A 12426-nucleotide genomic window follows, 5' to 3' on the forward strand; every position below is an offset into this window, starting at 1 on the left:
CTGTTAGTGTTCCACCTTTATGTGGGGGCCTCCTGTTATATTCTTTTTGGCTTTCTCTTTCTTTCTTAGTGGCATATAAAAGAGCTTATCTTATAATTGACAGCATTTTATATTTGATTAAATATGGTATATTTCATTTATGAACGAGATCTTTATATCATACTTTGGTGGGAGGTTGAGCGCGTAGCCCTGTTAGTGTTCCACCTTTATGTGGGGGCCTCCTGTTATATTCTTTTTGGCTTTTTTTTTCTTTCTTAGTGGCATATAAAAGAGCTTATCTTATAATTGACAGCATTTTATATTAGATTAAACATGGTATATTTCATTTATGAACGAGATCTTTATATCATACTTTAGTGGGAGCAAGGGAGCAAGCTAAATACACGTTTCTAGGTATGTGTTCATTCTGAAATAGCTGTAACTTGACTGGAAGCTCAGATGCTGATCTTTATCAACTTGTGCCATTTTTTCCAACTTAGGCTGGCCGTCTGGATGAACAACTGCCCAAGCAGATTCCTTTCACCATCCTCTCAGGAGATCAAGGTTTTCTGGAGCTAGAGAATCAATTTAAGAAGACTCAGAGGCCAGCACATATACTCAACCCTCACCACTTAGAGGGAGATATGATGTGTGCCTTGTTAAATAGCATATCTGATACGACCAAAGGTATGCAGCTGTAGCCACAGTGCCAACTGCCCAAGAGGAAGAGACTTCACTTCACTTATTGATGAGAAACCAATAAACTGCTCTCCACTAGTGCCCTGCTGCCTGCTCACTAAACCGCCATGCGCTCATGCTTCTATCGTATTTTTTCTCTTATCTCACTTTAACTTTGAGTGTATTAGAAGGAGAATGAATTCATAATATTTTAGAGCCCATTTTTAATCTAATGAATAAAATTTATATTCATATATTTAAAATATATACTTATGGTTTGAAATATGCTAGTATAGTTTTGCAAAGCTCAGAATCCAGATCTTCATTTCATTTCTAAAATTCTAAATTTATCTTCAGTTTTTCAGAAAGCAAAGTGCTTATAGGAGAAATCAGAAAGCAATAAATGCTAATATGGCAATACCAAAAAATAAAAAAATAAAAATTTAAGAGGTTGACAGTGACAAAATGATGCCCTGAAAGATCTTTATTGCCTTGAAGGGCTAGGCATCCGCTGTCCTACACTCTTCTCTGCCTTTTTGAGATTGTTCAATGAAAGGGCATGCTGATGTCCAATTTCACTAACCAGTATTTAAGAAAGGATGTAATTCTAGGGATCCAGATGGGTTTTGGTTTTGGTTTTTGTAATTTCTGAAATGTGGGTAGGAGAGAATAAAAGAGTAATTTTTAAATATCCTAATAATTTGCAGCCATGAATATGGTTTGAAGGTATTGATGAATGACCTCAATGAAAAACTGACTACTTTTTGGAATTTTTATTATATGCCTTTAAATTGTCCAAGTGTGCTCTCCTCCTAGCTATTTTCTTCTTTCTACATATATAGAGCCACATTTTGATTGAAGATCTATTCTGAAGAACTTTGCTCTAACCACTCACTGCGTTGGATCAATTCACTTTGCAAAGTTAGGAACCATTAAGCTACTGGCACAATTGTGCTCTTTAAAGAAAAATCAGCTCTGTTTTGCATATTTATGTCATGATTCAGTACTGAATTTTGTCTTCCTATTCTGTAGTTTCTGTTTTCATTCACTTGCTTTTTCTGTCTGGCGGGTTTTTTTCTTTTCTTTCTTTTCTTAAAATTTTTAATTAATTTTTTTTATTGGAGTATAGTTGATTTACAATGTTGTGTTAGTTTCTGCTGTACAACAAAGTAAGTCAGTTATACATATACATATATCCACTCTTATTTATTTATTTATTATTTTTAAAATATTTATTTATTTGGCCGTGTGGGGTCTTAGTTGCGACATGTGGGATCTTCATTGCAGCATACAGCCTTCTCTCTAGTTCTCTAGTTGCGGTGTGTGGGCTTCTCTCTAGTTGTGGCGTGCGGGTTTTCTCTCTCTAGTTGTGGCCCATGGGCTCCAGGGTGCGTGGGCTCTGTAGTTTGTGGCACGTGGGCTGTCTCGTTGAGGTGCACAAGCTCAGTAGTTGTGGTGCGTGGGCTTAGTTGCCCCATGACGTGTAGGATCTTAGTTCCCTGACCAGGGATTGAACCTGCGTCCCCCACATTGGAAGGCAGATTCTTTACCATTGGACCACCAGGGAAGTCCCTATTCACTCTTTTTAAAATTCTGTTCCCATATAGGTCATTACAGAGTATTAAATGGAGTGCCCTATGTGTCTGTGGCTTTTTTTAACCTCTTTTTCTCCCATTCTTTTACCATCCCTTTCCCGATCCTTAACAACATCTACTTAATATCTTGAAAAATATTAAAATTTTTACCTTTGCTACCTAGGCCCACCCCCTTTTCTTCCTCCTATGCTGCTGCTCTGGGGAGCATTTCTTTTGTAATTTAGAACATGAGACCTGTAATGGATTTGCCTTTCTTTCAACTTTATTTGGAATGAGAGCTACATATGAGTAGGTCTGCATGGGTATATTAGGGTTGGAGGTAAAGTATAGGTTATTGTTATATACCGATGTTCTTTTCCTAATGTCTCTTATGCTCTAGCCTTTTTTTTTTTTTTTGACATATACTTTAATTTCCTTTTTCACTCATCAGTGTCATAAACCACTCTCTATGTCAGAATATAGAATTCTCTAGGTATTTTTTTTTTAATCATTCATTTGTAATCAGTGCTCGTTTGAACTTACTGCTCTTTGGGGACACATGTATACTTTATTCTGAATTTTTGTGAAATACAGAGACCATGCAGTGCATAAAGAAGGGCATGGTCTTTGATTCGAATACTGACTTCTGCTTCTTAGCTGTGTGATTTCAGGCAAGTTACTCAACTTTTTCTGAGTCTCACTTTTCATATCTATAAGGTTGTAAGAATTAGTGATACGTATAGTGTCTAGCATAGCATAGGAAAGAGCATAGGTGCTCAGTAAATAGCAGCTATTATTAATTATTACTACTGTAAAAAGGAAATATGGTTACTAGCCACTATATATTTTTTTACTTTTTCTTTCCATTTTTTTCATTGTAGTAAAATATACATAAGATTTACCATCTTAACCATTTTGAAGTCTCCAGTTGAGTGGTATTAACTGCATTTACATTGTTGTGCAGCCATCACCGCCATCCATCCCCAGAACTCTTTTCATCTTGCAAAACTGAAACTCCATACCCATTAAACAACCCCACACTCCCCTTTCCCCAGCTCCTGGCAGCCACCATTCTGTTTCCTGTCTATGAATTTGACTACTCTAAGTATGTCGTGTAAGTTAAATCATGCAGCCTTTGTATTTTTGTGACTGGCTTATTTCACTGAGCAAAATGTCCTCAGGTTTCACCCATGTTGTAGCCTATGTCAAAATGTCCTTCCTTTTTAAGGGTGAATAATACTCCATTGTATGTATATACCCCCTTTTGCTTATCCATTTATCCATTGATGGACACTTGGGTTGCATCCATGCTTCAGCTATTATGAATCATGCTGTTGTGAACATGGGGATACAGACATCTCTTCGAGATCCTCCTTTCAGTTCTTATGAGTATATACCCAGAAGTGGAATTGCTGGATCATATGGTAATTCTATTTCTAATTCATTCATTCATTTATGGCTATGTCGGTCTTCGTTGCTGCTCAAGGGCTTTTTCTAATTGCGGTGAGTGGGGGCTACTCTTTGTTGCGGTGCATGGGCTTCTCATTGTGGTGGCTTTTCTTGCTGCGGCGCACGGGCTCTAGGCGCACAGGCTTCAGTAGTTGTGGCACACAGGCTCAGTAGTTGTGGCTTGTGGGCTCTAGAGCGCAGGCTCAGTAGTTGTGGCGCACGGGCTTAGTTGCTCCGCGGCATGTGGTATCTTCCCAGACCAGGGCTCAAACCCATGTTCCCTGCATTGGCAGGTGTATTCTTAACCACTGCACCACCAGGGAAGTCCTTTTTCTAATTTTTTGAGTAATCTCCATACTAATTTTCCACATGGATTGTACCATTTTACATTCTCACCAGTAGTGCATAAGGGTTCCATTTTCTCTGCATCCTTGCCAACAATTGTTATTTTCTGACTTTTGTTTGTTTTTATAGTAGCCATCCTAATGGGTGCGAAGTGGCATCTCATTTTGTTTTTGATTTCCATTTCCCTAATGGTTAGTGATGTAGAGCATCTTTTCATGTGCTATAGCCACTACGTTTTAAAAGTAATGAAAATTATTAAAATTAAGTGGCCAAAGAAGTGTAGTCTTTAAGTCACATATTTTATTTAGGTCTGGATTTAAAGATGCTTTTATAACTCTAAAATTTAAAAAAATATTATGCTGAATCACAGTATGTTCAGATTCAGTTTAAGACAAATTTTTTTCTTCATGGAAGATTGAAAGGCATCAAACTGCCTGCTAATAAACTTTATAATAAGAAAAATCAAAGAACAGTGACTTTCTTGGGTAACTTTATTCCTTTACCTTTCCTAATAAATGGCTTTCTGAATAGTAGAGTAACAGTCTTTGTTAAGAAATGATATTTAATATGTATTGTGACTGAGAAACATCTCTCAGTGTCCACAAATACTGCAGTTCGTGTTGGGCCTGTAGTGTAGTTTTGGTTACCACAAGAATGCCAGGGTAACTCCTTTCATCTAGCTTAACCCAGTGTGCTATCTTCAGATCTGACAACCAGTTATTTTAAGGCAGTGTGGTTTGCGGGTAGGCGTCGATGGACCTTTTTGGGAATCTGAAAAAAGCTTTCCAAACCTCTTTCCCCCAAATGGACATGTACAGTAAGTCCCCTACATATGAACCTTCAAGTTGCAAACTTTACAAACGTGCATTCGCATGTCCAATCACTTAAGTTACTTCACGTGTCTGGCATACCTTGTCACATGCGTGCGTCCTCTACAAGTGGTTGTGTTTTTGTGTACTTTACTGTACATTACTATATAGAGTACAGTAGTACAGTATCTTTATTTCAAGCCCAGGATGTCCAGAAGCAAGCGTAAAAGCAGCGGTGATGTAGCTGGTACTACTGTACTTTTCAAGGTACTGTATTGTAAGATTAAAAATGCTTTCTTTATTTTTTGTGTTTATGTATTATTTGTGTGAAAAGTATTATAAACCTATTACAGTACAGTATTATATAGCTGATTGTGTTAGTTGGGTACCTAGGCTAATTTTGTTGGACTTATGAACGCGCTCTCGGAACGGAACTTGTTTGTATGTAGGGGACTTACTGTACATACAATATCACGTACAGCTTCGGGCATCTGTCGTTTCAAGGCTCCTAGTTACCAACCAGCCACCCCACAAATTCTCTTACAAGTAACACACAGTGAGAAGTTCTCTCATGTTTTATAAGCATTGTGATGATTTTTCACGTTTTTAAAATCTCTGCCATAGCATAGACAAATGATACAAGCTTGAACCTCTTATTTCTTTATAACTTTTCAGAAATTTTCCATTATTAGGACCATAAAGTGGTTTTATTACTCCTGTGTAAACAGGAAGAATCTATTGAATAGTGTTGTCAGAATCAGTGATCATATGGTATCTTATACTTTCTTTTTTGCCAGTTTTTCAGTTAATTGAAAGTTTTTTCAGGAGATACTTATTTCAGTAGAAATAGAGGTATTGGGAAGTTGCTGGCTCCATGTATGAATGTCAGTCATTTGGTCATAAGGTCTTATTATATCTTTGCTTGGTAGGGAGAGGACAGGTAAGTAGTGCTACTGCTGCTACTTTGTTAGATCTCTGACTTGGGTTAAATCAGTTACCCTCTATAGCAAGGTGAGCCTTTATACTAAGTTTGAGATTTGAATGTGTCATGGTTTTTGCCCTTTAAACTCACTCTCCTTCTATGCATCAGGGTTCCAGCACCAACGTTTTGATTACAGCTATGATATATGTGTAAATCCCTGTAGAGATGTGTAAAAATACTAATCTGTCCTGAATTGACACCTTTGGGCCCCTTATCCTTCATCAGTTCTATTTTATATTGTACTCATTTTCACTTTTTAAAAATTTACCAAGATACATGGATCCTTTCTAGTGATCCTAGTCAGAGGAGCCAGGTAGACTTTTTCTTCTTTTATGCTTTTCACACTTTATTCACAAATATGTGTTCATTCTAACTCAAGCCTCATGTTTCAAAGATGCAGATATCACTTGTCATTTCAATTGTTGTTTTAAAGAAGTAAAAGGAACTAACCTTTATTAAGGACCTACTGTGTGCCAGCCACCATGCTAGCTGCCTTTTGTATTTGTAGTGTTTGAAGATATTTGAACATGTTCAAAGAACTTCTGCGTGTTGTTTAATCCTCTTTTCAACGCTGTGAGTTAGGATATATTAGATCGCCCCCTTTCATAGATGAGGGAGCAGAGGCCCAGGAAGGTTAAAATAGCTGCCTGAGGCCACACAGCCATCACCTGTGAAGGCTGAGGCTTTCACTGACACAAAGCCCTGATTTTATTATGTAGAGAATCCATTGTGCATTGTTCGCTCTTACCACGTCCTTGAGGAATGAAGATGAGACGCTCTGTTGCAGTCTAACGGCAGTGCAGAGTGTGTATAGATGAAAATAACATTTAGGAAGATGCTTTTTTTTTTTTTTCCCTAGAAGGTAAAAAGATTTGATTGTGGGTTCTGGGGGTTCTGGTACTTTAAAAAGTAAGCTGATTATGTGTCAAGCATAGCCAACTTATCATTGTAAGTTCTCTGGGATCTTTTGTCTTGTAAGTAAACCAGGAAGCCCCATTTTCTTTTCTTCAGACTGTAGAAATGCAGTCTCAGTGTGAGGGCAGGCTGAGTTAAAGGGACCACGCTAGCACCATTTTTATTTACCCCGTGACGCTGCTCCTGGCTTGTAGTATGCTCTTTGTAAAGTAAAATAACTATGGTACTTGTTTTTACTGTCTTGACCATACATTTTAAGGTTTTGTTTGTTTGTTTGCTTTTACTTTCCAGAGTGTTGTGTTATTGGACCTACTTCAACCACATTCTTGATGACTGAATTTCTGAGTTGCCATTTTCTACTATTTCATTAGTCACCGCCATTGCTTATATAAAAAAATTCTCTGGGCTCTTAAAGATCTGTTTATGTAATAGAACTTGCCTGTATCTTGTAGGTTAGTTCAAGAACATTGTTTGCTTTATGTAAACAGTTTTTAAAAACACAATTTTGTGTATTCAGTTGTTTATAGTTCTTCAGTAATTAAACATCTTCCTTCCAGTTTTATGGAAAGTTTGAACTTTCCTAGAATATTTTTTCTTAGGTAATGCAAGGAGGGACTTGAGCATAGGCTGTTATGAATTAGTGAATTTAAATTGAAAACAGACTTTACTGTGCTTTGACATGATTTTTGTTGAATCTGAACACTGTCCTTGGGCTGTCTGGTTTATGGCCCTGGGACTTTGTTATGTCTGTTTGGTTTGTGTCTTCATTTTGGAATGAATGGGATGAAGGCATTAAGTATGGTTGGTACCAATTATACAGGTTTTTAAAGCCATCTTAAAAGTTGAACATACTAATTCACCCATGCTGTGAAAGTGTAGGTGATTGAAGCAGTGGCATGCCCTATATGAAATAGTTGTTGAACCTAATTCTAAGCATCTATCTGCCTGCTTGCTCAGCCTGTTGATGAGACTATATAGGTTGTTGCTTTGGGCACCATCCTAAAAATCTATATGATACAGTTAATTCTGTGCAAGGTACTGAAAAATAGGGAAAAAATTCATGATTTTCTCTGTTCTACAGATGGGGGGCTGATTGAGGCAAACGAAACCTTTAAAAATTTTTACAACCTAGTGTCAAGCTAAACCTTATGATTCAAACCTGCAGTTTTGCCTTAGGTCTTGGTTGCCATGATGAATTGTTTAGGCCAGTTACCACATGCTGCTTTTGACTGGCCTTGACTTTGAATTGTAATAAAAGAAACCTTGGGTATTTTCTCTTTGTTCCTAATGTTTTAAGACTAAATTTTTTGTTCTTCAAATTGTAAATGTAATGTTTTATTTCACTAAAACACAGCTTGAAATATTTGAAGTAGTAGGTGTATATAACATATTATAGAAAAAGCAATAGTTTTTTTTGCTGGAATAGCAAAAGGTGACTCGTAATAAATTTTTGCAGCAAAGGAATATAAGAGAAATATAGTGGTTTTTATTTATAAACAGTGATATATTGATAAATTTTTAAATGTATATTGTTAGTTTTTATATATTTTCACAGAAGCAAATACGTCCATGTGATTTGTATTGAATACACAATCAGGGTTATTTAAACCCTGATTCAGTCACTCTGATAGAAATTGATTTAAATGTAGTTAAGGTGGAAAGCCAAATACTGGGTCCCTGATGGTACCACGTTCATATTTTAAGTGACTTTTGTAATACCCGGTCAGTCATGTCATTATTTTAAAGCCTTAGGTCTCTCAGTAAGCATATAAGGCATCAAGTGAGTTTGTGCCATGCAGAGACACTGTTAATATAAATCTATGGTCTCTATAGAGATGAATGCATATGATTTTCAAAATACAGGAGAATTTTATCTGTCATCATTAAAAATCTTTTAAAGATGATTTCATGCAAATGAAACTTCGGAGTTTATTTGCTAGATCCAAATAAACATACTAGCTTTTTAAAATACACAGTTTTTAAAAATATACTAGGATTTTATATTTCCTCAACATGCAAAAAGAACTTTTTCAAATAATTTTTTGAATATGGAGCCAAAATCAAATTGCCTATTTCATTCATTTTTATCTTTTTCTCAATTTAAGTAATATTATTTGGTAAGCATTAAAAAACACACAAATCTCTAAGGAAAGTTGTGTAATACTAATGGATTGTAATTAGTAAGCTTGGGTATGGGAGAAGTCATTGAAAGTCACATTGTCTTAGAATACATAAATTATGGCACAAAACTTTTTCAGAAGTACATTTGAATTTATTCTTCTTTACAGAATGTGACAGTGATGATAACCTGGGTATGAAGAGTACTTCAATGGGAGAAGAATTCAGATCCACAGAAGGTAACCTAATCCCTTCCTGACTGTATCTGTATGTTTTTTTTAAATTTCTCCCTCTTTCACTTCATCCCTCCTACCACTGAGTATAAAAAAAAAAAAAAATTGTTCTCTCATTTAAAGGATAGTTTGCATTTCCTCGTGTAAGATGATTTAGGGGCTAAAAGAGAAATCAGCCAGTCGACTGCCTGGTTTTGTAAATAAGGTTTTATTGGAGCTCAGCCACACTCTGTTGTGTAAGTATTGTCTGCGCTGTTGCTTTGATGTCGCAAGAGCAAGGGTGAGTAGTTGTGATACAAATAATAGATCCTCCCCCACCCCGCAACCAAGCCTAAAATAAATATTTTCTGACCCTTTGCAGAAAAAGTTGCTGTTCCAGGGATAGGAGAAGATTTTGGTGTCCTAATTTTTATTTATTTTGAGTAGTATTAAATTAAGAATATTAAAGTTTTGCAGTAGAACTATAAAAGCAAGCACTTACATCTGAATATTAGTGGACTTCTTAAATAAATTAATTATGTTTCCCTCCTCTTAAAGGAAAAGGTATTTCCTTCCATAGGTTAAAGAGAACTTTTTATATTACTTCACATCAAATAATTTACTTGCTGTACCACTATTTGGTTGTGACATAAGTCCAGTTTTTACTATGGTTTTTCCATAACAGACTGTGCTTTTTAATAACCCTGGGGGGAAGTGAAACAACAGATTTTGGAAAATACTTGAACCTTCACTAAAGTAGTTGAAACTTTTCTTTTGGCATCTTTGACATTCAAGGACGACAGTAGGAGTCATAGTATAGTTCCAGTGTAGTATTTGTTGGTGGAGATTTGAGAGTGGAAATGTGTAATTAGAGAGGGAAACGTAGCAAAACAAGCACACACAGAATGGCCACCTGGTTTGTTTCTGCACGTCTCCTTGCGCTCTCCTAGAGTACAATTAGTCTGACTAGGAGCACACTGGATCTTTGTGCTATCTGGGGTTGGAAATTTGAGTGTGGCAGTGGAACTGATTCATCCATTCAGTGAAGTAGAAGACTGATCTTTCCCTCTTATAGTCAAAATTCACTGGTTAAACAAAGTTGGCAGTAAATCTGCAGCCTAATTGGAAGCAAGTTTTCTGACCAACTTGTTTTCCCAACATGGTCTTGCAAGGTCTGGCTCAGTGCTTAGCAGCCACATAATGATGAGTTAAACAGGTGAAAGAACATTTTGTGAGTTTTAAACAAAAACTGCCAGCTAAGTTGTTTATCAAGGCCATGAAAAGATAAACACCGTTGAGCATCTAAGTAGCTCAGACTTTGCAACCTTCATGTACTACCCATGACTAATCCCATGGAAAATGCCAAACAAAATTATAACTTTTAAATAAACACACATGAGAAACCTCCACAGTTCTGTGGGCTCCTAGCTAACCCAGGAAATCTGAGATGTGTATAAATGAATATGTACCAGAATTTCTAGTGTTTTGTTATCTATGTAATACATTTTATGGTTGGGAGATTTTGAGAGTTTTTACATCTTTATCATGTCTTAGTTTGGAAGAAGGATTACCATTAATGGATTCAAGAAAAGATACTTCAAACTTTTAACTAGTTGTTCTATGAAGAAAGGATATAATGCTCTAATTTCAAGAAAAATCAAAGTGGTGTTACGTGTGTGTTTTCTTTCATTTCCTGATGCTTTATGTAAAATGAGTGTGAGAAGCACATAGTGTTACACTTGTAAGTTAGGGAGTGTGGCCTCCTCTGTACTTGCCTCTAATACCTTCCTTTGCCCCTTCTTTTCCCCCAACAAGAACTAGCTCAAATATCATCTCTTAGGTTGAACCATATAGAATTACCAATTTTGTAGACAATTTTGTTTGATCAGTGCCTCTTAGATCTTCCATTTTTAGAGACAGCTACCCACTACCACTCCTAGAATTCCTCCAATTTAAACATTTTTTTTGTTTGCATCTCTCATCCCCACCAGACCATGAGCTCCTCAAGGAGTAGGATCATGTTTCATTTATCTTTATTTCAACAACACCTAGCACAGTGTTTAGCACTAAATGATTGTTGAATGAATAAACTTATAACACATTAGAGCTACGAGGACCCATCTCCCTATAACTGAATAAAGGAAATTAAGACAGAGGCCATTTGGCTGGGAGAATATTGGGTGATTTTGTTGACCCTGCACCATGGGAGCAAAGTGATGTTCTAGTCTAGACCTAATAGCAAAACTCAAAAAAGTATAAGTAACTTCTCAAATCTCTTCTCATTCCTTCCCTTCCCAACACAACACTTTAAAAGCCTGACAAATGAGTGGCAAAAAGCAGGATCAATTTGCTTATGATCTTTTTGCCTTGAGGAAAGGCAGTTTCTCTTGTCGCCGCGTCTCCGCCCACCATGATTTATCTCCAGTCTTCTGTCTCATTCTTTGTTGTTCTCTGTAGACCTGTATCAGATTGTAACTACCCAAGTCAATCATAAAGGTCCTATTTTATCTCAGCTCTGCTGCTTACAAGTTATATAATATTGTGCAAGTCCCTTAATTTCACTGTGTGTCAGTTTCCTCAGGAATACTAGTATACCTACCTTACTAGAGTAGCCTGGCACATGGTAAGCAGTGTATGCATTGGTTGCTGCTGCTGTTATTGTGACTTATTTATTTATTTATTTTTGGCCACACAGCTTGCAGGATCTTAGTTCCCCGACCAGGGATTGAACCTGTGCCTTTGGCAGTGAAAGTGCAGAGTCCTAACCACTAACAAGAGAATTCCCTATGATTTTGATCATTATCATTAGTCACTGTTACCTGCATGTAAGGTGTGCTCTGGAAGCATGCACACTTAACAGAGGTATTCTGACTCAAATCCTTGGAAAAGAAAGAAGACAGCATTATGTGGATGATTGCCAATGCAAAACAGTCTTTCTGTAAATGTCAGCAATTTGCCTTAGAGTTCCTTCAATTAATAGCAGTCATCAATATAATTATTAATATTATAATGTAACATAAACAGTAAAACTCTATACTGTGGCCACAAAGAAAGGATAAGAGACTAGTGTGTTCAGTTTTAACTTCAATTAATGCTTATGAAAAATCTAATACTTTGAAAACTGCTCTTAATCTTAACAACTTATGAGAGTCAGAATATTCTCCTTATTTTACATAAAAACTTAGTCTTCCAAACATTAAGTAATTTGTCTTCAGATTCACAGCCTCAAAATGATTGGAGCATGGTTCGATATAGGTCTTCTAACTCCCATTACTGGGTTCTTTCTTATTTTGTCATATTACCTCTCTTTCAAAGAGAGTGAAATTAAGGCAGAGAGAAAAGAGAATAAGAGAAACATAGACTTA

At 36.5% G+C, this 12426-nt stretch overlaps 1 protein-coding gene across 2 annotated transcripts in view; it reads left to right on the forward strand.

Annotated features, from left to right (window-relative positions):
• ZNF451 (zinc finger protein 451) overlaps positions 1–12426 on the forward strand; it is an 86839-nt gene that overhangs the window by 61060 nt on the left and 13353 nt on the right. Inside the window, exons 13-14 of one of the 2 annotated variants that reach the window (XM_060022063.1) lie at positions 480–666; positions 9020–9088. In XM_060022063.1, the coding sequence (XP_059878046.1) occupies positions 480–666; positions 9020–9088 (256 nt within the window). The remainder of the gene's footprint in view (positions 1–479; positions 667–9019; positions 9089–12426) is intronic. The other variant, XM_060022064.1, reaches the window with a different exon arrangement.

This window comes from Delphinus delphis, chromosome 10 (assembly GCF_949987515.2).
Source record: "Delphinus delphis chromosome 10, mDelDel1.2, whole genome shotgun sequence".
Taxonomy (NCBI): Eukaryota; Metazoa; Chordata; class Mammalia; order Artiodactyla; family Delphinidae; genus Delphinus; species Delphinus delphis.